Source organism: Didymella exigua (assembly GCF_010094145.1).
Source record: "Didymella exigua CBS 183.55 unplaced genomic scaffold M421scaffold_1, whole genome shotgun sequence".
Lineage (NCBI taxonomy): Eukaryota > Fungi > Ascomycota > Dothideomycetes > Pleosporales > Didymellaceae > Didymella > Didymella exigua.
Window position 1 is genome coordinate 1257882 of NW_022984775.1, and position 23145 is coordinate 1281026.

At 54.3% G+C, this 23145-nt stretch overlaps 11 protein-coding genes and 1 non-coding gene across 12 annotated transcripts; 5 read left to right on the top strand and 7 right to left on the bottom strand.

Moving 5' to 3' along the window:
* Nucleotides 1-322: 322 nt before the first annotated feature.
* Nucleotides 323-1981, top strand: M421DRAFT_88290 (uncharacterized protein; the record flags this gene model as incomplete). Its single annotated transcript, XM_033597652.1, has 4 exons — nucleotides 323-725; nucleotides 791-1101; nucleotides 1162-1533; nucleotides 1583-1981. The coding sequence occupies 4 exons, from the start codon at nucleotides 323-325 to the stop codon at nucleotides 1979-1981; spliced, it is 1485 nt and encodes a 494-aa protein (XP_033454550.1).
* Nucleotides 1982-2385: 404 nt separating this feature from the next.
* M421DRAFT_415339 (uncharacterized protein) lies at nucleotides 2386-3347 on the top strand. Its single transcript, XM_033590663.1, has 2 exons — nucleotides 2386-2648; nucleotides 2703-3347. Exons 1-2 carry the CDS (start codon nucleotides 2637-2639, stop codon nucleotides 3084-3086), a joined length of 396 nt encoding a protein of 131 aa, XP_033454551.1. The 5' UTR covers nucleotides 2386-2636; the 3' UTR covers nucleotides 3087-3347.
* A 655-nt stretch (nucleotides 3348-4002) lies between these two features.
* On the bottom strand, nucleotides 4003-4090 carry M421DRAFT_t3. The gene has a single exon. It is a non-coding gene; the product is annotated as a tRNA-Tyr (tRNA).
* A 2100-nt stretch (nucleotides 4091-6190) lies between these two features.
* Nucleotides 6191-8282, bottom strand: M421DRAFT_118039 (sulfate adenylyltransferase). The gene is made up of 3 exons (XM_033587268.1): nucleotides 8235-8282; nucleotides 8027-8176; nucleotides 6191-7917 (listed from the first exon to the last, which is right to left on the bottom strand). The coding sequence occupies exons 1-3, from the start codon at nucleotides 8251-8253 to the stop codon at nucleotides 6365-6367; spliced, it is 1722 nt and encodes a 573-aa protein (XP_033454552.1). The 5' UTR covers nucleotides 8254-8282; the 3' UTR covers nucleotides 6191-6364.
* A 605-nt stretch (nucleotides 8283-8887) lies between these two features.
* M421DRAFT_440 (phosphoadenosine phosphosulfate reductase) lies at nucleotides 8888-9843 on the bottom strand (the record flags this gene model as incomplete). Its single annotated transcript, XM_033594643.1, has 2 exons — nucleotides 8888-9621; nucleotides 9675-9843. 2 exons carry the CDS (start codon nucleotides 9841-9843, stop codon nucleotides 8888-8890), a joined length of 903 nt encoding a protein of 300 aa, XP_033454553.1.
* A 1095-nt stretch (nucleotides 9844-10938) lies between these two features.
* On the bottom strand, nucleotides 10939-13221 carry M421DRAFT_415341 (uncharacterized protein). Its single transcript, XM_033590664.1, has 4 exons — nucleotides 12921-13221; nucleotides 12504-12876; nucleotides 12045-12444; nucleotides 10939-11992 (listed from the first exon to the last, which is right to left on the bottom strand). The coding sequence occupies exons 1-4, from the start codon at nucleotides 13066-13068 to the stop codon at nucleotides 11018-11020; spliced, it is 1896 nt and encodes a 631-aa protein (XP_033454554.1). The 5' UTR covers nucleotides 13069-13221; the 3' UTR covers nucleotides 10939-11017.
* A 99-nt stretch (nucleotides 13222-13320) lies between these two features.
* M421DRAFT_415342 (glucocorticoid receptor-like (DNA-binding domain)) lies at nucleotides 13321-13943 on the top strand. The gene is made up of 3 exons (XM_033590665.1): nucleotides 13321-13485; nucleotides 13541-13712; nucleotides 13765-13943. The coding sequence occupies exons 1-3, from the start codon at nucleotides 13379-13381 to the stop codon at nucleotides 13825-13827; spliced, it is 342 nt and encodes a 113-aa protein (XP_033454555.1). The 5' UTR covers nucleotides 13321-13378; the 3' UTR covers nucleotides 13828-13943.
* Nucleotides 13944-14141: 198 nt separating this feature from the next.
* Nucleotides 14142-16107, top strand: M421DRAFT_50396 (uncharacterized protein; the record flags this gene model as incomplete). The annotated part of the gene is made up of 4 exons (XM_033594821.1): nucleotides 14142-14209; nucleotides 14258-14373; nucleotides 14427-15074; nucleotides 15125-16107. 4 exons carry the CDS (start codon nucleotides 14142-14144, stop codon nucleotides 16105-16107), a joined length of 1815 nt encoding a protein of 604 aa, XP_033454556.1.
* A 171-nt stretch (nucleotides 16108-16278) lies between these two features.
* M421DRAFT_50178 (uncharacterized protein) lies at nucleotides 16279-17474 on the bottom strand (the record flags this gene model as incomplete). Its single annotated transcript, XM_033594805.1, has 3 exons — nucleotides 16279-16768; nucleotides 16819-17118; nucleotides 17233-17474. 3 exons carry the CDS (start codon nucleotides 17472-17474, stop codon nucleotides 16279-16281), a joined length of 1032 nt encoding a protein of 343 aa, XP_033454557.1.
* Nucleotides 17475-17977: 503 nt separating this feature from the next.
* M421DRAFT_415344 (ferredoxin reductase-like protein) lies at nucleotides 17978-19422 on the bottom strand. Its single transcript, XM_033590666.1, has 2 exons — nucleotides 18744-19422; nucleotides 17978-18694 (listed from the first exon to the last, which is right to left on the bottom strand). Exons 1-2 carry the CDS (start codon nucleotides 19013-19015, stop codon nucleotides 18217-18219), a joined length of 750 nt encoding a protein of 249 aa, XP_033454558.1. The 5' UTR covers nucleotides 19016-19422; the 3' UTR covers nucleotides 17978-18216.
* On the top strand, nucleotides 19396-20649 carry M421DRAFT_88297 (alpha/beta-hydrolase; the record flags this gene model as incomplete). Its single annotated transcript, XM_033597653.1, has 4 exons — nucleotides 19396-19527; nucleotides 19617-19822; nucleotides 19871-20490; nucleotides 20537-20649. The coding sequence occupies 4 exons, from the start codon at nucleotides 19396-19398 to the stop codon at nucleotides 20647-20649; spliced, it is 1071 nt and encodes a 356-aa protein (XP_033454559.1).
* Nucleotides 20650-20794: 145 nt separating this feature from the next.
* On the bottom strand, nucleotides 20795-22700 carry M421DRAFT_447 (Vps5-domain-containing protein; the record flags this gene model as incomplete). The annotated part of the gene is made up of 4 exons (XM_033594662.1): nucleotides 20795-20980; nucleotides 21033-21635; nucleotides 21682-22616; nucleotides 22670-22700. 4 exons carry the CDS (start codon nucleotides 22698-22700, stop codon nucleotides 20795-20797), a joined length of 1755 nt encoding a protein of 584 aa, XP_033454560.1.
* Nucleotides 22701-23145: the final 445 nt, after the last annotated feature.

A 23145-nucleotide genomic window follows, 5' to 3' on the forward strand; every position in this document is an offset into this window, starting at 1 on the left:
CCCCCTGAGCCACTCTCCAATCGCCACGCCAGACATGACGAGTTTAGGCCCGATAGAGGTAACGGAGCTGACCGGAAGCTCGTACCCGCCGCTGCCGGTGTTAGACCCACACCATACCCCCGCATTATGGCTTCCCCTGTTGACTTTTGTCGCTGCACGATGAAGGCACATGGACGGGGAGTCCTCGGTCGGCGTCGGCGTCATGTAGATATAGGGCAACGAACCCTCAAGCCCAATTACTCGGCTTTATCGATTCCTTACAAATTGACAGGTCATCGGCGACTCAGTGTTCACTGTTTATTTACTTAATACCATTGCCGGCATGGTTAACGGACGCCCTAGTGACGCTGCTGAGCTCGCAATTCCCGTTGCACCTGTAGTTAAGCGCAAGAGACGAGCTTCGTGCTTAGGAGAACATGAGAGACGAGAGCGCAAACGTGCGATAGACCGGGAAGCTCAGCGGTCGCTTCGGGAGAAGACAAAGACACATATTGCTGAACTAGAGCGGACGATACAGATCTTACGAGATCAAGACCGAAATGTAGCGACAGCGAATCTGCTTTCCGAGATCGACAATTTACGAGCAGAGAACGAACGCTTACGAGATGTTATCGACTGCGTCAAAAGTGTTGTTGGGAACGAGGTCGCACCGAGAACGAGTACAGCAACAGAGCATCCACCACCGAACGGAGGTGTGATAGCTTCACCAGCTTCTTCAAGCAACGGTATGCATTAACTTACTCAGATGGCCTTCTATGACTTTGCATCAAAGAGGCTCACACACCTATAGAGCACCGATCGCCCAAACCGTGCACAGTATCTTTCGTCGACGACATCAAGCCTTCACTCCCTACACCTACAGATCTGCCTTCTTCGTACGACTTTAGTGAGCAGAGTGGGAGTGCCAAATTGGTCGACCTGGACGGCATGAGCATCACTGGTGTACACACGTCGTCCGCCAGGAACCTAGACATCGATCTGGAACCAGTGGAAGAGATTTCTACGGAGACCATTACAGAGATGCAAAGAGACCGCCAGGTCGATATAAAAGACTGGGAGAACAACCCAGTAGCAGCTTACTGGGGACCGTTAATGCTAGAAGTATACGCCCTGTGATCCGGCCCCGCCGTTAGCATCGAATGCTAACACTTACAACCTCAGTTCTTCGGCGATAACTGGCACTGTCCCTCTCCAACCATCATCCACATCGGCACTCCGGACTCTTTGACGCCAATGACCTCGATCACCGTGTGTCCGATCTGGAAGCAGGTCAATGAGCTATTTGAGAAGATATATAGCAGCTGCATTCCAGCACGCACACAGTATGCCACTCTGTACGGAAAGCCATTGTCGGCACCAGCAGAGGCTGGACTGCTGTATCTCGGTATCAAGGAAGGCTGGACCAGCATATCCGACGAATGGATGCAGAGCCCGGCGCTCGTCGTCTTGAAGCAAGTCGACGAGTTTCTGTTCTGCCATCTGCCTAAGGTGAAGCGCCTAGCCTCGGCCTACAAAAGCTTCAAATTGCTGAAGGTAGATCATCGAAAACGCTGAAATGCAGACAATTTACTAACGCACGCAGTACTATCTCAACCGCAACGAAGATCAGCTGTCTACAGTCCCCACATGGCTGCGTCCCAGCGTCATGCAATCATCCAATACACATCCCATCGCTATCGATTTCTTCGCCTGGCCCACACTACGCGATCGCTTTGTCAGTCAGCACTCGTCCATCTTCCAGACCTCAGCCCTATCGCACGTGTACGGCCGGTATCTAAAGTTCGACTGGCCGTTTGCCTTCGAAGATGCATTCTTCCACGATGAAGCCACCGGGTACCATTACCCAAGTCCGCTCTTCGAGAGGTACCACGGGGATTTGAGGTATTGGAGTGTAGCGAATGAGTTTTATGAGAAATTTCCTGAGATGCGGGCTGACATTGAGGGGGATCGAAGGAGGTTTGCTGAGGATGTGGGCGTGTAGTTGGAATGCATTGTTTGGCCGCACGGTTGGCTTCGATTCAGCGTTGCACAATAAGGAAGAGTCAATTAACATCTGACATACATTACGAATGAGATAAAAGCCGTGGATGGATGGTCCCTGCAAACTTAGGGGTCACACCTCTGCCTTCCGCGAAGGCCCGGAATCTTGCCTCATTCAATCTCAGACACGCTACTTGACGAGCTGTATCTTTCGATGTTCGCGCCTCTGAAGTTCGTGAATCCATTGTACTTCATACGAAGTACAACACGGAACTGGGTGCAACTTGAGAACGCTGTGGACCCATTGAATGAGCGCCATCTCAGAGTGGCTAGTCTCAAGGGCGGCCCGCCCGCTTCTTTGTGGAGGATTCGCAGGGGCATATACAGTCGATGTAGTCGACTATTGTGCCTGCAACAGTAAATTGGTCGAACCAACACTGTCCCGCATGAGCTAGAAGGCTATCTTGCGATGCACAGATCATGGAGTGCTCCAGCGGTCGCTAGGTGTAACGACTCACCGGGACCAGACACTAGGCTGAGCGCGCGGCTCCTCTGGGCACAAGCCTACCAAGACCTACACCGCAGCCATGTATCCACTATAGCCAGTCCGCTCCTCTCTCATCGTGCATACAGCGTCGACATGCTCCTGGACAGCCATGGCTGAAGAGGTACATTCCTGTCTTCTGCCGACAGTTGGCGTGCCAAAGCTGACCGTGGATAAGCAGCACCCCTCGTCCTCGCGCGCAACGCCCACGCTGTCCTCCAAGAGCAACTTCAAGCCTATCACCTACGGCTCATCGTCTACGAGCGCGCACGATTCGGCGGTCGAGGTCTCGCCGACCGATCCGCCATCCCGCGCGCCCCCGCTGCTGTATACGTACTCGCATCCCAACGGGCACCGCATCATACCGCCGAGCATCAGTGGACATGGGCGTCTTATAATTGCACACAGGACTGTGCCGTACTGGGGAGGAGCGCTAGTGGTGATTGGGTCTTTTGCTTGGGCGGTGTTTGTTGCTATGCACGTTTTTGAGCTGCTGGGGGCAAAGCATCCTAGCACTAGACCGGGATATGGGAGGGGAGATTGTGAGGGATGGTTCTGCTGAGACGGTAAACCTGTCAAATCAATGTGAAGGAAGACTTAGAGTGGCTCCCCGTATGCCAATGGGATACAGCCTCCATGTTGATGCACCCACCGTCGTGCAATACGGCGCTAGCTTTGGGCCGCCGGTCGTCATACTTGAGCAGCGTCGCGGGTGGCTGAGAACGGTTATCAGGACTGAGTCTGTAAGGATTACAGCATGAGTACAGTTGAACACTGGCTGGATAGAACAGCAATTCCAACACTACTAGATGCAAGCGTTCCCATTTGCCAGTCTTTCAGCACACCAATCCCGTCCTGACACCTACTAAAGCTCATTGTCCGCATCCGTCCTCGCATACCCAACATCAAACGGTCTGATAGCCTCCATACTACAATTATCTAACGCCTCACCACGGAACAGCCCAGTGATGAAGCCATGCCGCTCCAGCGCACTCGCTCCCGAAGCCGATGGCGATGCCGCCAAATGCGCCAGCTCCGACACACGCTGAGTCTCGCACGATTTCTCGTCCGACAAGACTGGTAGCTCGTAGAGGCCGTAGCATTGCTCTCGGCCGAGACAAATAAGGCGCCTTTCAGCTGCAGCCTAACTCTGGGCTGTTCGTTGCTAATGGCAGTGAACAGCGCCGAGCTTGGTCCGAAGACCAGACAGCTACTTTTGAGGGGTCAGTCGATGGGGGTAATCATCCAGGGACGAGGTTTGATCAATAGTGGAGGGGAACAGGGGGACTATGCGCTCCTTAGCGTGACGCTATATATGAGCATTTAGCGAAAACTGTTTAACCACAAAAAGGAAGCACCCAAAAGTACCATTACATTATTGGCTACATCAAGAAAGACGTCGATCAGTACAGTCCATGCGGAGTGTCAAGGTCCAGACACGGGCCGGCCCCCCACAGACAGCAAAAAGAACATCGATTTCTCCGCTCCCAGAATCGAACTAGGGACCTTTCGATAACAATGAAGCTATTACAGTCGAACGTGATAAACCAACTACACCAAGCGGAGGAATGCAGCCCGAAGGTTGCGCTTGCTGATTGATGATCATGTGATGAATAAGTAAACTTATATCCCATATTGAATTTGACTAAAGAAAAGATGTTCAGTGAGGATTCAAATCGTATCCAAGATGGTCTGGTGACATTGAAGAATTTGTTGAGACGCACAGATTATGCTGACGCACGTCAGACTTGTGTAAATCCGAGACTCCACTTATGCAAACTCCTAACTCTCACGACCTTCGGGCTGCATTCATCCGCTTGGTGTAGTTGGTTCATCACGTTCGACTCTACTAGCTTCATTATTATCGAAAGGGCCCTCTTCGCTCAGCAGCTTGACATGTGTAAAGATCTCAATGGCCTTTCTGCACAGTGTGATTACTCTCTCAACGACACCCCTCCCAACCCAGCATTCGCGATCTAAAGCGGTACATGCCCATCAACTGAATCGGTATAAACTGCTGCAGCCTTGAGCCATGTTGCTTCATCCCTCAACCCTAAATTGCTCCCGTCTACTCTCTCTTCAACACCTTCCGGCTATTTGCAGTACCTCGGATCGTCTTCGATACGCGGTCTCCGTCTTTAGTGGGCGTAAGAGAGTCTAGCACAACCAGTGATATATTGCCAGCTATAGGTGGGGTTTTCAGGCACGTATTCGATGACCTCGCTTATGTGACGCGGGTTAGCACTGTGAGAAGTGTAGTTGGCGAGATCCCGCGACCTTTCCGTTCGAGGGGGGTTGAGTGGTCGAGAGAGGAAGGAAACTGGACGGGAAGCGTGATGAAGTGGATGGAGAAGAAGTCGAGCTTCTGAATATGTTTTGGGCGTTGAGCAGTAATGCTGAAGTAGGTTGCTGATGGTCTGATTTGAACTCTGGAAGAAACAGTGGTCTTGGAGATACTCACCGGCTGCATCCATCATCTCTGCAGCCTTTGCTGTCAGATTGACACTGTTGATCGCCATTTTGACATATTCTGTAGTAAGCTTACTGATGCCACAAGTACGACCCCATACTAGACGCATTTCTCATTCTCTACACTATCAACCATATTGCGTCAGACAGCAACTCTGATGCCCTCCCCAGAAAACACACTGTCACGTTGTATGATGATCCATTACAGACGCTGGATGTCATTAAATCTACCACATGCCTGCCAGCTTCGACGACGCGAAATAAGTCAATGGACCGTAGATCCACAGTCCGTGAACCATAGACCGAGGACCCAGGAGAACAGTGCCAGTGCTTAGTATCTAGTTCGCTTTGAAGCAGACTCTCGCTTCTTCTATGTTCTTTCCATATACCTCCCTTCCACCATAACATCCTCATCATAGAAAAAAAATCCGATCACAAAGTGCACCCGCTCGCCACCACCCACACCATTTTCCAGCTCAAAGAGGACCCGCTTGACAAAGTCAATTCGCTTCCTCGTTCTTCCAGATACCCACAGCGCAGATCTACCCAGCAATCTGCCTTCCCGCGACGTACTCCTACACTGTAGCAATATAACAGAGGACGGTTCGCCCGAGTCCATCGCGAAGGCACTTTCGAGCACAGGCCGCATAGGCGCCAAGCTAAAGCTAGTCATTGCTGGCAAGCACGAAGTCTCTCTAGAGTCTAGACAAAGGATACTACACATCTGAAGGCGGAGCATCAGAAGAGGTCGAAGAATCCCTCGCCCTTGTTTCTTCTGATTCCTCATCACTCGTCACAAAGAATGGCGTTGCCATTCCCCAGGAAGGCACTCACACCTTCACGCTCGCCTCGGGCGCTTCCTTCACCGCACACGTCTCCTTTTTAACCCTGGCATACGGCTCCTCCGCATCCCAACATCCTTCAAACGAAGACAGATACAACTTTGCCATGGAGACGCCTGCATGGGCGAAAAATATCGGCACTGAGTCTTCTCGAATCCCTGACCGCGTCGACATAGGTAAGGAAGCAAGGTCTCAGAATCAGCATTATTCTCTACGATCTCAAGCTCACATCTGAGGTTTCATCTAGCACAGCATGCTTAATACGTCGAGGAATAGGATGTCGGTACGGTTGCAGGCCCGGGTCACAAGTGCTTCGAGGGTGGACATTGTATACAGCAACATGTTGCCGGCAGAGGCGCAAATGGCGTGCCGCGTAGTATCATCACTCACGACACCCGACAAAATCTCTGATGAAGGCACAGTATAAGCAAGTATGTGTGTTCGACCGCTTGCAGTCTATCGTTGATTCGTCTTGATCATTCATAACCATGTCTATCCCAGCCCTATATCAATGCCAAACGCTAAAATCCTACAACTGCGACAACAGACCAGACGCCTCAAGTAGGAGGACAATCTGGTGGACAGCCGTCCTGACGTTCGTCTTGGAGATGTCAACGGTCAGGTCGGCGTTCTTGGGAGTCTCGTACGGGTCGTCGACGCCGGTGAAGCCCTTGACCTCGCCGGCGCGGGCCTTGGCGTAGATGCCGCGCTTATCCGTCTTCTCGCAATGCTCAAGGGGCGTGGCGACGTGGACGAGGAAGAACGAGCCGTACTTCTCGACGAGCTCCTTGGCCGACTTGCGGCTCTCGTCGAAGGGGGCGATGGGCGCGGCGATGACGGCGGCGCCGGACTTGGTCAGCTCCGAGGCGACAAAGGCGATGCGCGCGATGTTTGTGTCGCGGTCCTGGCGGCTGAAGCCCAGCTCGGAAGACAGCTCTGAGCGGACCGTGTCGCCGAGGAGGAGGGACACGGAGCGGCCGCCCTGCTGGTTGAGTGTGACGTTGAGAGCGCGGGCAATGGCGTCCTTGCCGGAGTTCTGGTAGCCGGTGAGGAAGACGGTGAAGCCCTGCTGGTTGCGGGGAGGGTGGGACTCGCGCAGAACGCGGACGACCTCGGGGTAGGAGAACCACTCGGGGATCTCCTGGCCGGTCCTGAGGCGCTTGCGCAGCTCTGTGCCGGAGATGTCGAGGGTCTTGACGCCCTTGGTGACCTCGTCCACGGGCTTGTACTCGTCGGTGTCGGGCAGGTACGTCATCATCTGGAAGGGGACGACCTCGATGCCGAGCTCGTCCTTGTACTTCTCGACGGCGTCCTGGGCGTCGTAGGGGCCGTAGAACTCTTCGCCCTTGGAGTTTTTGCCGGGCCCCGCGTGGTCGCGGCCGACGATGAAGTGTGTGGCGCCGAAGTTCTTGCGGATGACGGCGTGCCAGATGGCCTCGCGGGGGCCGCCCATACGCATGGCGAGCGGCAGCAGGGCGAGGGCGGCCATGCCGTTGGGGTAGCGCGGCAGCAGCGCCTGGTAGACGCGCACACGGGTGAAGTGGTCGATGTCGCCGGGCTTGGTCAGGCCGACGACGGGGTGGATCAGCACGTTGGCCTGGCGGGCGCGGGCGGCGCGGACCGTCAGCTCACGGTGGGCGCGGTGCATGGGGTTGCGCGTCTGGAACGCAACGACCTTGGACCAGCCGAGCTTGTCGAAGTGCGAGCGCAGCTCGGCAGGCGTGAAGCGCAGGCCAACATAGTCGTAGTGCTCCAGGCGGTCGATGGCCTCGAGCTTGCCGCCGACGTAGAAGGCCTGTACGCTCTCGTTGAGGTACTTGACGGCTGGGTGCTCGGCGTCGCCGCCGAAGACCTTGTTGGCCTCCTCGGCCTTGTCTGGCTGGTACACGTCATCGACGCTGAGGATGGCGAGGTTGCGGTCGTCGCGGAAGTCGCGCAGGGCCACGCGCGCGCCGGCCTTGACACCAAGGGCGTCGATGGTCTGTTGCGACACATCGAGTGTGATGGGCATGGCAAACACGTTGCCATCGCTGAGACGCTCCGTCTGCACGACGCTCTCGTAGTCCTTCTGGTTGAGGAAGCCTGCATCGCGTTCAGTCAGCGCATCGTCCTCGAGATGTGGTACACGCGAGGCTGCTGCCCCTCCACCCGTGACCCCACTGCGCGCTTCGTGTGCGGCGCCATGACGTACCCTCAAGCGGCGAGAAGCCTCCGTTCAGGATCAACTCCAAGTCGCACAGTTGCCTCTCTGTCAACACAATCGCCGGCAGGCTCTCGGCCTCTGTGAAGAGTTCCTTGCGGCGAGGGGCATCGCGCGCAATAAGGTCCTTGAGGACGCCGCCTGTCAACTGTCAGTCTGCTCCATGTGTGCGTGTGCGGCTAAGCTGCGGGCGGCCTACCGTGAGGTGTATTCGCCATTTTGCTTGTGAAAAAGTGTATGGGGTATATGGACGAAACCGTAACAGCAGCCAGGTCTGACCTTATAAACTGCAATCCGGCACTGCATCACGGCCGATCGTTCGGCTCGTCGCTCTGAGCTTTTCACGCATAAAACTATTCGCAATTGGGTCTGTGAGCCCTCCTCTGCCCACTTGTTGACCACCATTGTGTGGCCCTAGGGTGTAGGCGGGACCCTGTATGGATCGGCAAATCCTTGGAACCGATTGCGCAATTGCACGCGTTTTCTAGAGGCTCACTTGGCCGGACTGCCGGTTGGAAAGTCTTGGGCAGATGACGTGGGGGAAGGGCCATTTCGTGTGTCTCTGTTTGGACGTCTCCGGATGAGGTAAATTTCTAGCAAGGAGCGCATCACAACATGGCCCAGAAGTCTTGGATCTGTGTTGATCATTTATTGATCGACTTGCAACACTCGTGACCGGTGGTATCTCGGCCCCGACTGAGCTTGTAGTTCTTGTATCTTCATGTGGTTATGTTGTAATGCCTGTTTCCAAATTCCATACCCAATCCAGTCCATGCTTCATGACCACAACCCAAACGCCTCTGCTAAATGCTTGATATAAAACGCCAAAAAGAAAAACTCAAACGCAATGTTCTACACAGCCAGCTTTTGCAGAGCCCCATTGAGAGCTTCTTGCTGTGCCTTCAGCTCCTGCTCCATGAGGAACTGTGCGTATTTGGACTTGGGGTTGTGGATACCGCACTCGGTCTTATTGCGGCCCTTCCAGCGGCCAGCGCGCTCGTCCTCTCCAGCAGCCACAGGCTGGGTCGAGTGCCAGTCACCAACGCTCTTGTAGCCCTTGGTCAGAAGCTCGTTGGAAGGAACGTTGTTGGCGTCGATGTACTCTTTGACTTGAGCAAACGACCAGTTGGCGAGAGGGTTGATCTTGATGAGGCCGCTGTCGTTGATCTCGATGATGTCGAGGTCACCACGCTTGCCTCCTTGACTTCGACGACGTCCAGTAATGGCAGCCTTGACCTGGAGCTCAGCGTATGCACGCTCGGCAGGCTCGACCTTGGCGACGTAATCATAATGGTCCTCGTTGGTCTCCCAGAGCTTCTCACCATATCGTGCGTTGAAGTCCTTGACATTGTCGCAACCGGCAGGCTTGTAAATGTGGATAGGGGTGTTGTACCTCTTGCGGATACGGTCGACCAGTGCGTAAGTCTCATCAAAGTGAAACAGTGTGTCCAGGAAGATCATGTCGGTATTGTGCTTATAGGGTCCGTCCATCTTAGAGAGCATGTCAAGGGTGACAAGGCCAGACAACCCAAAAGCAGTAGTCTGTGACAGCCCAGGCAGAGATGTGATGCACCATTTGAGGATGTCTAGCATGAAGTTAGCCGAGAGATATTGCACCATGAGTGCGGGGGCCACTCACCCTGCGGCTCCAGCTTCTGCAGCTGAGCGTTCAGGAACTTCAGATGAGGCTTGCTGAAGTAGACTTCGGGCAGGCTGTCCCGGCTTGAAGACCCTGAAGCATATCCAGACTCTGAACGAATGCTAGGAGACTGAGCTCGGGGCTCTGTCTCGAGGATTTGTGACGACATGTTGTTCATGGATCCAAGTGTAGCAATGGCACGTGCGAGCAAGACGTAGAGAGAGTGATGGCGTAGGTGAATTTCCTGAAGGCTCGCAGAAGGCGATACTATTATGAATCGATTGCTCGGTGTGATGTACAAGAACAAGATACACTCCACTCCCTCTGGAGAATATATCGAGACCCGCCATCGGCTGCGCTTTGAAATCCTTCTCCGCAAAGGTGCGGTAGCTGGGGGTGAAGACGTGCGATCACGCAATTCGCGCTAGTCCATGATGGAACAAAAATCTTTCTGCTAGGCTTAGGTAAGGCTGCCTGACCAATGGCGTGGTGGCAGTAATGAGGCTCGAAGCAGATGGTGCCTGTGCATCACTCTGATGGCGCTCATCCGCGGGTGATGCGGTGGTGATGGCGCGACGTCTAGTGTCCGGCGTTGTGCTTTTTGTCATCAACGTCATCTTCAACCTTACTAAGTTGGTCGGTAAAGGTTATACTTCATGACAGAGATCGCGGAGATCCACTCGCTTTCTCTGCTGCTGCTCAAACAATGCCGTAGGGTCCGTTCTGCACCCCGCGACTTTCAAACGTGGTCGTCCTGACATCCGGAGTCGCTGAAGTGCTATCGGCCGATCGCGTTCGGGTCGTCGGTCTCGCCGGGCGACTAGCTGCGTCTTACAGCTGTCTCGCAAGGTGCATCGGGAGGCTTGCTGCGATCGTGATTAGTGTGGAGTCTCGTCTGGTGTTGTACATCTTGATGTTACCCACTCCTCTCCTGTCATCTGGACTCCTGCAGGCGGCACTTCAACTGATAGCCAACAACCAGCCTAGCAGACTATTCGTCATACGGCACTTCCCTTGACTTGTTGTCTTTTGTTCGTTACACGATAGGCAGTTGAGCATTGCCATCATTGGCGATGGCTACATGTTGATGTTTGATAGCGTTGGTGATGGTGAAGTGGCGGGTCGTGCGGGGTGTCCTTTGAAGTTCCTCCTGCGTCCCGTTAAGCCTTCGTTTGCCGAGGCGCACCGGCTTGCTCTGTACAGCTATGAACCTCACTATGTCTACTTCACGTAGACCTCGATGAGCGAAGCAGAATTGAAAGTGCGCGTATGTGGCAGAGGTTGTTCATTTTGCAGTCCGTATCTTCATAAGGTGTGGTATCTTCGAAAGTCATTTGTCACATTTAGACTCCTGCCTCCACCATCATCTTCATGCCGTCTCTATCCTCCGCGCTCAGGGTGCCGGCTCTCGCAGCTTCTTTCCAAGCTTCCAGCTGTGCGTACTGTCCTGCTTTCAGCATAGGCTTAAGATGTCTCAGCAGCTTGGGTGCGAATTTGCCTGTTGCATAGACAACACCAGCGTTGTGTTTAGCGAAGAGAAAGACGACCAGTGTCAAAAACAGCAGGGGACCGTCAGACTTTCTCTGCTTCTGCATTCTCCGTGCCATGTCGCCGAGCATCGCTGCTTTAGACGACTCCAAGGCTGAGGATGCAGGCGCGTCAATCGATTGCTTCTTGTTGAATCTGTCCAGAGATGCCATCAGAGCAGATACATCCGTCCTACCAGTGCTGAGAACAGACTCCAATCTGTGGACGTTCTTGCGAGTTTTACGGCTCGCCACAAGCCCTTGGCACGTAGCTTTCGACAGTGCGTCTGGGACAAGGTCTTTCTGTATGTATTGGGCCAGCAGCTCGGACAGTTGGTCCTGTAACTTTGAGTCTTCAATTGTGGCAAGTCCTTCTGAGTAGATCGCAACGCGCGTGACGATGCGATCTGTCCAAAAGTCTGCGAAGTCGGCTTCGTTCTGGTTTTCGAGCTCAGATATCCTTGCGGAGAATGCATCGTCAAACTCTCGCTCTAACGCTCTCTCCTTGATCAAGTTTTGCAACACTGGATTGTCATCTAGGATTTGATAGAAAGTGTTGGATAGCGAATATTTGTCGTCCATCGTAGGGTCCTCTTTGCGTCGCTGCCATTGAGAAGCGGCATCGGCCCTGACAAGATCAAGAAGGATGTTACGGTGTCGGGAGAAGCTGTCCTCGCTCAGCAAGGTCTCACCAGCACGATGTGTGCCTGGGGACAAGGCGCGTATAGCTTGTTCGACCTTGTCCAGGATAAAGTGATAGATGCTGTCAGGGAAGTTAGCTATGACGGGCTGCTAGAACACATCCGTTAGAGCCTGTTGTATCGGAAAGTTCAGGTTCACATACCCCAAAATCTATGTCCCCGTCACGAGCCATGCTTGATACACATTCTTGACTGAACTTCGAGATCCACGCATCTGAAATCGCGAAAGCTTCGACTAACTCAACGCCCTGGGTATTGTCCAAGTGCTTCTCGGTCTCCTCCACAGTCGCGTAAATGGTGGGGTTATCTCTCTGGAATGCGTGGAGATCGATGTAGGCAATCTTTCCTGACTGCAAACTTTCGATGATGTCGTCGTGGTTTTGCTTGATGAGCTGCACGGGAGTGCAACGAATGCCACTTGATAGGTCATGAATATGGATCTTCCCAGCAAACTCCGGGTCCTCCAGTAGGCCATCAACAGTGCGATGTATGAACCAAGTCGGCGGGTTTCCGGGAACACACGTCGGTACCAAGTCGAGGATTCTGCGCGAAGATGATCAGTCATTGTTCTAATTGGATGAGTTCAATAGTGGCTGACTTACTCCAAGTCTTCGATGTGTTCTCGAAGCAAGTTCGCGATAGCTCCGGTTGCAGTCATGTCGTATGAGGTGCTGTACAGGTAGCCCTCTACTTCAAGTATGTGAATTTCCGACATGTCAATGAGGAGGTCCAGGCTGCTGTACGAAAGGTCGTGTTTGCGTGCAAATTCTTCTTTCGACACAAGGCCATAGACAACACCAGCCTCAAGATCTTGGTCGATAGCATCCCGCTGCGTTTTGGTGATGATCTGGCGGCCATCGCCGCTCCGCAGAAGCAGCGTGCCGTCGTTCTCTTCCGCAAGATGACGAACAGTCTCTTCACTCACGTCCAGATCCAGTGCCAGCTTCAACGTTGTTGTTCTTGACCCGCCATGGACTTCTTGGTCAGCGAGGATCAAAAGCAAGATTGTTGGAACTCACCATGTGTGACGAGGTTTTCAAATGCTCGGCGAGTATAATTGCGCGTCACGAAGCCATCACCGCTCTTGGACAGTATCAGAGGATTGCTCAGGTCGCCCTCCAGCGACAGGAGTTGGAACACTTCCTTCGCATCCTGTGCGGAGAACATGAATATTCAGTGTCAGTCAAAGCTGTAGCCTGCCAAAGTCGACGAAGAACACCTGTAGAAGAGAAAGTAGAACAGTATATGCCCCAACAGAGCGCCCTAGAATGAGTAGCTGCAGCGAACTACACCGCAAAGCTTATGGGTATACGTTCGGTGGGGGACAATGTGAAGCGGACTTCCGAGGAGCAGGGTGTCGCTGATTGGTTGACATCATGAGGAAGTCGCGAAGCTTGGCGCCGAACTTCAGGTCCTCACCTCGACTCTAACCACAGATTACCGATTTGTCGCCCATCGCTGTCCCGCAGTCGTCATCATGTCCCAATTCCGCGCCAAAAAGCTCGATCTCGGATGCTTCGCCAACATCCGTAACATTCGCGACCACACGAAGCGCAAGGTCTTCGCAGAACACGAGCCCGAACGGTATGCGCTCATGCACCTTGTCATTGCGAACAACGACTGACGAAGTACACGATAGACAAGCCCTTCGATACATCATCCGCAACACGACATTGCCGCAGCGCGTGCGCGCACAGGCTCAGCTCCAGCTCTCCCAGATGCACTGCTATACACGGTTCACACAGATCAAGAACAGGTGTATAATGGGAGGAAAGGGACGAGGTATCTTCAGCGACTTCAGGCTTGGACGTGTACGTATTGCGGAAGCCAAGACATGGATCAAGACGCTGACCAGCTCTACAGTATCAATTCCGTCAGAATGCGCTTGCCGGAAACCTGCCGGGTGTGAAGAAGGCCAGTTGGTAGACGTGTGGTGGCGTAGGGGTTCGATATATGTGTATACTACGGGGTGACACAATTGCATTGGGCGGCGTTATCTGCGAGAAGCAAAATTTCTACGACCAAACCGTGTTCCATTTGACGTCAAGATGAGATGCTCCTCCCTCTGTTTGCCCTCTTACCCGTTGTAGCAGCAGCAAACGGGAACCTGCGGACAACAAACTTACCCAGTCCGATCAACAAGCTATCCGCGCGCAACTCATAAACGTATTCGGTTGACTGCAACTCGACTCAGGACTTCCGGCGCGGAGTGTTCGCAGCCATACCCGAAACGCGACATCATGTTTCGCCGCAAGGAAGACACAATCACACCAGATGCCTCCTATCCTGCGGACTTGACGAAGCTTGGGTGAGATTGTAACGCGCCTTTCGTGTACAAACAGCTGACCGATCATAGCTTCTTCATCAACAGGCTCGGCCATATTCGCATGATCGAGGCGCCCGAGAAGCCTTTCGTCTTCAACTCTACTAACATCGAGAGACACAATGAGGTGCGCAACGAAGCATTACATGGTGCGAATACCTCCAGAACTATGTTTGACCCGAGCTACCGCTGACTGTGCAAGCTTGCTCTCGCGCCGAGGTGCTTGAGCGCCTATCCAAGCTCGGAATCAAGCAGCTTTACTTTCCTCATTTCACCACAACAAAGCCCGATGGACCGCATATTCCGACTCTTGCTCCACCGCTGGATATCCTCAAGAGACGGAAGCGCATTGTCGTCATCATCAACGATACGCTGCAGGACCTTGGTATTCTCGCATATCGACAACTGCAGCGAGAGCTTGGTCTTAACGGCGGATCTGTGGTCAACTTCGCAAAAGAGTTGGTTCAACGTGCAGGTGTAGCAGGAGAAGAGCAAAGTCAAGAGGCCACAAGTGGTCTCTTTGATGACGGTGCGTCAATCGAAGAGGTCAACGAGATCCCCGGTCTGATTGTGATGAACACGGGTCAGCTCCTCTACTCTCACAAGTACAATAAGGCTATGACTATGAGAAGTTGGTACGCTCTACCCCGAAGGTCGATTGCACACGATCATGTTAGGATCCACGACCAGGAAAATCATGTGGAGGGCCATCGCAATGCTACCGAGCATATCAAGTCTGTCTTTGACCAGCTTCTCTGCGACCCAAGCCGTGTTGTACCAGACGCAGAGGTGTACATTGTTGCGATCGAAGGTGGCGCAGACAAGATACTGGAGTTGTTCAAAAACGACTGTAAGTGGTACTGCCATGAATATTGTGATAAATGTAACTAATGCAAGCAGTCGAGAAATACGGCCGCCGAGTAACTGCGATGGCAGTCGTTCATACCATGATAGACAACTCCGAGATTACACACCCGAGTATCAAGGCTTTCCTACACCAGCGTACGAGACAATGGAAGTACTCAGACCTTAGCCTTAGCCCGACACAGTGCATAGAGTTGCCAGATGATTACGCTGGCGACGCTTCGAGGGGCAATCCACAGCAAGGTACCAAGGCAGTGTGCTGGAATGAGAACTTGGCGGAGCCAGGTCCGCTTTCTAAGCTCGCGGAGACATTGCACCATTTGACACTGAACGTCGTTCCTTCTACGAACAGAATCGGGTCCACAACAGACGATTCAGCCAGCGATGATAGCTCAGAATGGAAGAGCGGATCTGTACCATGTCCGACATTCGCCGGCGGAAAAGAACCAACCGGCGAATGCATCTTCACAGAAACCAACGTCCAGCGCGCCATCCTTTCCTTCTTCGAAGACGTCGCACAGGATCCAGAGAACTACCGCAACCCACCATTCACGACCTTCGCCGACGTTCCGCATCCCACTGCCGATGTACCCTTCGTCCTCTCTGCCGATGCGATCATGCAGCCCTCTGCTAATATCCAGACAGCATACCACATGCTTACACCTGAGCAGCAGGAGCTAGAAGAGGCGCGCACGAAGCTCGCAGATATGCGCATCGCACTCGACGGCTGTCCCGACAATATCGACATACTCGCCAAGGGCCGCGTGAAGCTGGCGGAGAAGATTACGAAGCAGGAGGCCGCAATCAAGGATCTGCAGGTTAAGGCCCTTAGTAGCGGAAGCTTAGGAGTCGGTGAAGCAGAAGAAGAACGCCAGGATTGGAGCACCGAGGCCGATGGACCGAAGGTGCCTTTCGCGGGTATCATGGTCGACAGCGAATTGCTCAAGGCTGCTGGACTGAGTGAAACGGCGAGGGAAGAGTTGGAGAAGCTCAGAGAGGAGGATAAGGCGTTCATTTGAACCAGACACACCAACGTTTGACTTTGCAGGTAGACACGCCGATCTCCTTAGCCTATCCGAGAGCAGCAGAATCCCGACAAAAAAAAATTGGAACAGTAATGAGTAGATTGAATCACACCTGGTATCACAAAAGCAAGCAAGTAACCGAGAATCAAGACTGGAAATAGCGTCTCAATGCGCAAACCCAACACCCTTCCCTTTCACCTCATGCCCATACTGATACTCCTCCTGCTCCGCCACAGGACTAACCTGCTGTACCTGCACAAACCCCGCCTGCTCATTCCGCCCCGCATACCAACTCTGCTGCCCCCCATGCGCCTGGCCATGCGCCTGCGCGACCCAGCTCGGATGCGGTTCAGCCTCCTGCTGCTGGTGGCCCGCCTGTCCGCCTTCCAGATCGCCAAACGCGCGCGTACGCGGCGTCATAGGGCTCTTGAGGTACATGGCGTTCGCCGCGCCGGGGGTGCGAGGTAGCTGCTGCAGCTCCCACATGTGCTGCCACTGTTCCTCTGCGGACATTTCGTTGGAACCGTCGGGCGTGCTGGCCCATTTCTCCTTCTCGGCCTTCTTCTCTGCCTGGCGCGCGCGGTGGGCTTCGAGCGCGGATTTGGTCGGGTACAGACTGTACACGGAGATCACGAGGAAGAGCGCATATGTCGAGCTATGGGGTGTTAGTCCTGTGCACGGAAGTGGAAATGGAGGGGGACGCACAGCATGATGCAGCTCACGGCAAAACTGCTCTTGGCTTGCATGCAGTACGCGCGCACGGTCTTGTCCTCGACGATGTTGCAGTTCTTGGTGATGTACCAGGGGGCGCCCGGATTGCTGCGCTGGGGGTCGATGGTGTCGGGCGAGGTCTGGATGTGGATGCCGTATGCCCAGATGGCGAGCAGGGGGATGTGGAGGAGGACGGAGAAGATGGGGAGGAAGACGTGGAGCAGCCACATTGTGGCCTTAAGCAGGTAAAAGAACATGCATACTACACCGATTACGAGGTGGTATTGGGTGTTGCTGGGTAGAGTCAGTTGTTGTACTGATGGGAGTGGTGAAGCATCCTCGAGGCATATCGCGCAAGCTGATGCTCCGGGTTCCCGTGTGTTTGTGACTGCGTGTGGAGATACTTACAATCCACTCCAAACCAACGGTATTTTCAGAGGCCGGTAGTTTGCGTATGCGTAGACGATTGTCGACGAATCCGAGTTGAAGCCCATCTTTCCACCTTCATTCCATAGGATCGTCCGATACAGATTTGGCGACGCAATACCGAACAGCGCAAGATTGGCGACGGTGATCGGTAACTCGAGCATCATGAGGAGCCAGACATAGCGCGCGAGTCGCCATTCTCGCGGGATGAACAAACGGCCCATAGTAGTGGATGTAAGCTGATACTGGTTGGACTGCAATAGGTAATGAGCTTCAGCTGAGCTCAATCCGGATGGTTACGGGTCGCCAGTAGTCGCTCAATTCGTCCTCATAGATGTTGTCGGCTGTTAGGATCGCAGGTCAAGCCGTCCAGCACCAACGCACATCGAAGTCGAGGTCACACACTCGCCCGGGGCGCACCTCGCTCTTAACAGCCGTTCGCACAGTCAGCCGGCCGCCATGCAGCACGCCAAAGCGAAGTCTGCGGGCTTACGCCAGCAGCTGAGGGGCGAAAGTCCATCTGCAGGCGCTGAGTGGCACATGCATATTGAACCATCACACAGCGTGTGAAGTGTGACGTCCAATCAGAGCAGCAGGGCGAGGGACTAGAAGCGGGCCCATCCTTGCTGGCGGGTGGGCGAAGAATGCAGGCTAACGACTGCATCGGGCAAGCGCAGCGTTGGCTCCCGCAGCTATCACGGCTTGGTTGAATTTGCGGTCTTTGGGGCGCGTAAATGCGGGTTAAGTGTGTGAGTATCGAATCGCGACGATACTTGTTGCGACGATCGATCTGCGATTGAAGATGTGCATATCCAAGAGTGAAGTGACACTCGACTGACTATCTACTGTGATGCTGGACATCGAATGTTGCCAAATCTGCTGCAGGGCAAGGCGGCTATGTACTGAAAAGACAACGCGCTCGGGCTGAGGGACGACAGGAAGGAATACATACGCATATTTTGGCTCTTACCACCACTTTTCGCACAGGACGCGCTCAGGCGCGACGTTGTCTTGATCCTTCAGATATTGGACGATCTCGTCGGTCATGGTGGGAGGCCCGCATACGTAAAAGACCGTGTGCTTGGCCTCTTCCTTACTGCCGACTGCACTCGACAGCGCAATGTCATTGATGCGGTGTGTCCATGCAATTACAGGTACTTCAGTCGCAGAGTCGAGGTTTGGTAATGTCAATGACATGAGCGGTTGAATCGGCTGGTCGTTGCTCTGGTTTACCTCGGAACCGTCCCATGTGCCTGTGAAGAACAGTTCGATGCGGTCCTTGGTTGACTCGGAGCGTGGTATCCGGAACAAGTCGATGATCTGTGGCAGGAAAAGGACTTCCTCCTGACTGGTCTCTTTCGAGGGCACCTTGGTCGAGTAGAGGAGGCGCACTTCAAGGTTGCGGTAGTTCTGATTGATATAGCACATCATCGACATCATAGGGCTGTGACCGCGTTAGTGACCGTGACAGATCTACATCATAGCTGCCCTACTTGATGCCTACACCACCTGCAATGAAAATGGCGCGCTTGATCTTTGGTCGCTCCATGTTCACACCGGGCGGCGGAAACACGAAGCTGCCGCCTACGCGCACCGTGATCTCCTTGCCCTGTATCTCTTCCACTGGCTGCCACAGCCATGCTGCCGGCGGGTTGTCCGGGCTCTTTTGTATGGCGAGCTCGAAGAAGGGCGCGTGGTCGGGGTCGCTCTGAGGCAGAGCGTCTTTAGGCGAGGATGTAATGGTAAAGCCACCGACTTTCTCCATGTCAGGCACGAAGACGTCGAGCCATTGGCCTGGGAGGAACTTGCCTCAGCCATCAGCGCGTGTCGAAAGCGGAGATGGGAAAGGAGCCGACAGTACGTTGAAGCCGTTCTTATCCACAATGTTGAACCTGAACGTCTTGATGCGGTCGTTGACGCCCGTCACCTGACCGACCGTGGCCTTGTGGAGTTCATTGTTGCGCGGTTCGCTCGAGGTGCGTTCTTGGTGACTTATGCTCTTCGCCTTGGCAGAGCGCGTCGTGGGCATGCTGCCGCTGTGACGCCGAATGCTGTGTTGGGGGACAGTACGAGGGAAGAGGTGCTGGCGGAGAGTGTGACGGGATATACACCGCTGCATCCGAGCTGAAGTCAGGCCGAAAGAAAATGCTGCGTGAGTGGGTGCGTGCGGTGGGGTTCTTCGCTGTATGGGAGAGGGGCCGTCTTGTCGATCCAGGGAAGCTCAACGGAGACGCAGTAAGCTATGATGCAATAGGCAAAGTGCACGGGCGCGCCGCGGTAAGTCAGCCGCGTCTCAGTAGTCTCAGGGTCTTTGATGTAGGCTGCTGCGTCTGACCTCCTACCTGTTGTAAACTACATACATCTAGTATCTGGTGTTCAACATGGCTGCCACAGAGGGCTGGCACACTTCAGACGACGGGCACAAGCTCTACACGAAAACATGGACCACGGAAGGGCCGGCTAAGGCTCGACTAGTCTTCATCCATGGTTTCTCAGATCACATCAACACCTACGGCAACTTCTTCCCGTATCTTGCCTCCAAGGGCATCGAGGTCTATAGTTTCGATCAGAGGTAGTGATTTTCTAATTTGCCGAACATACCGCCGCTGACCAGGTGTAGAGGATGGGGCAAGTCGGTAACAAAGAAAGCCGAGCGAGGCGACACAGGACCCACGGCAAGAGTGTTGGACGACATCACCTCGTTCCTCAAGTCCGTGACACCTAGTCCAGTTCCCCTGTTCCTGATGGGCCACAGCATGGGCGGTGGAGAAGTCCTGTGCTACGCTGCTCAAGGCCCACGTGAAACCCGGCAGCACATCCGAGGATACCTGCTAGAGTCGCCTTTCGTGGACTTCGACCCCAAGTCAAAGCCATCGCCGCTCACTGTGTTCTTCGGCAGGCTTGCTGGAAGACTGCTGCCTCACAAGCAGCTCGTCAACAAGCTCGACGTGAATCTCATCTCCCGCGATCCTGAAGCCTGCAAACGATTCGAGGAAGATGAGCTCTGCCATGATACTGGAACTCTGGAAGGACTCGCTGCGATGTTAGATCGTACTGCCGAGTTAGCTGCCGGCAAGGTCATCATTCCAGATGACGCGGGAGAAGGCGGGGTGACCCGAATCTGGATTGGCCACGGCGACCAGGACGGGATCACTGCATTTGCAGCCTCACAACGTCTAGCCGACGCGCTCCAGGTCAAGGACAAGGAGTTCAAGGCTTACGCAGGATACTACCATCGCTGTAAGTCGAGCGAATATGCTCACGAAGATAGTACTAACTCTGCCAGTGCATGATGAACCCAGCCCTGATAAAGAGGTGTTCATGGATGACGTCGCCAACTGGATACTTGCCCGCTCTGTAGAACCAGTGCATGCGGATGGTGTGAAACCAAAATTGTAGACATGAAGTGATCTGGGTATGGGGAGCGTCAGGCATTGTGTCGTGGGTGCTGTATTTCTTTATTAAACTCGTTCAAGAGATACACTGCGGTAGTAGGTAGAGATTTAGCATTATTGATTCGTAGGAGCTTCGAAAGCAACAGCTACTATGCTGCTACATCCTGCTCAACGTCGTTGCGCGGCCCCTCTTCCTCTTCCTGCGCATTGGAGCGGCCGTTCGATGACTCGTGCTGTTCTGTTGTAGGCGACGCGACGACGCCAGCTGGAGGTACGAAGGACTCGCCTTCCTCGGTATCGAGCTGCATGAGAAATGTTTCCCAGATCTCAATCAGCTAGTTGTCCTGTTAGCGAAGTTTCAAGCGACAAAGGGCGAACACCATGTACCTCTTTCTGCGCCTCAACAGCGCTCTCGAGGTAAGTCTCAATGCCAGACTTGAAGTCTTCGACCTTCTCTCGTTCAAAGCGCTCCAGTTCGCTGCGCATCAGCCTACCCATGTCGTCGAACAGGAGCCTAGCCTGATGTACTCTGCGCTCAGCGTCAGCGACATCAGCACTGAGCTGATTGAGGCGGTCTTGCTGCGAGCGACCTTGTCGTAAGAGCTTGTCTTGGTTCGTTCTGCGCTTCTGCAGCTCCTGCTCAGCTGTGTGCCATGAGTGGTAGGACTTTTGTCGCTGCTGAAAGGCTGTCTTGACGGAGCCAATGAGCCGGATGTACTCGTCGATTACGATACCCATTGTGAGGACGTCTTGCTGTGCCTGCCGCTCATACAGCTCGCGAATTCGAATCTGGATGTCGGAGAGGCTGTCAAGGGGACCTGAGAGGGAGGGCGAAAGCTCGACGGCTGAGAGCGAGTGTAGTGAAGCAGAGAAGTCGCCGCATGCTTCCGCAAGGCCCTTGCGTTGCATGACCACTGTGTCAGTAGCCTTGAGGAGCGCTTTGAGCTGATTCTCCAGAGCGTCGAGGTAGACCTTGCGATCGTGGAACCACTGTGGCTTGTTAGTGAATACTCGCAAAATATCCAGAACCACCTACATCATCGTGCTCGATGAATTTGCCACTGTTGCCAGAAAGCATGCCGCCGAACATTCCCTTGCTCTCGCCCAGACCAACGTCTTTGCGCTCCTTGTTCTTGATGTCCACGTTGAAGGCGTCGCTTTCGAGGAAGAGCTTCAGATCACCATCGTGTTGCAATATGGGATGAGCAGCAATCTTGTTCAGCATACGCTCCAGCGCGGCTCGTCTCGACTCGACAAAATCGGCCTCGAAGCGACCAAGAGACTGCTTCTCTGGAGGAGGTGGGATGATGATGCCAGGGCTGTTGTTGTGCAGCTGGGTGTACAGCCAGAGGAAGTCGCGGTATCGGCGTGAGACGGTAAATTCGGGGTTGCGGTAGCCTTTCGAGGTGGTCTTGGTCGTGACCGAGTATTCCGTGTGCGAGCTGGTCAGGTCGCCCACCTTGTGCGGATCGCCCACGTAGATGGAGAAAGTCGGCTTCGCTGCCTGTTCGATGCTCACGCTCGGCTGTGCCTGGCGCTGCGGTGCTGCGTGCGCCGGTGCCTGAACGGGTGGGGGCACTCTGGGGCCTTGCGACCGCAGGCGCTCGTCGTCATCGTCGTCGTTAAGGTCGACCGAGTCCATCATACCGCGCAGAGACGAGGAAGTCGAGGTGCCAGTGGCCGGGCGATTGTTCCGCAATGCAACATTCTCCTTCTGCGGCGGCGCTGGAGGGTCCGAGGCGGCGGGTGGAGTGGCAGCTCCCAGCGGGCCAAGCGGGTCGTCTACGGCTTCGAGCTTCGTCGACTGGGTCCCGTACTGTCGTCGGCGAGGGCCACGGCCGGCGGGCGAGCGCGGTGCCGCCGAAGCGCTGGGCGCGGAGCTGGCAGCTGCACTGTTCGGTGCAGGCGAAAGCGTGCTGGACTCGTCCTTGTCCTGCTTTGCGGCGTCTTGTGCCGATTGCGAGGGCACATCTGCTGTAGAGTCAGATCTGGACGGTGCAGCCAGAGCGCGAGCAGGTTCCTACCACCCCAGGGAGAATCATCACCGAGATCCATTGTGGTGTGATTGTTGTTGTACAGGCGACCGTCTGTCTGATGGTCCAAGGTACCGAACGTCCGTAGTATGAAGAGGCCGACCAATGGGGGAGATGCGCACGGGTAACGTCCCCAACGTCATGTTGGAGCTCGATCAGCGTCCGCTTCGTATCCCAAAGCTCACCAACGATAATTTTCACGTGATTATGATAGTCTCAAACTCTCCAGTGGTTACTGCTCAAGGTATATGCAAAGGTGCCAGCGATACATTACCCATTCGCTGCCTAAGCAGCCGCCACATCACGAGGCAGAAGCAGCTGGATGACAATCTATCATCCCGGTCTGCAACACCAGCGACAGCAACTTCATCTCATCCTGAGTTCACGGGCTGAAGGACGGTGGTAACGGGAAGTTCTTCACGTGCGACAGGAGCGAGGTGCTGCGGTAGAGACGAAAAGTGAAATGA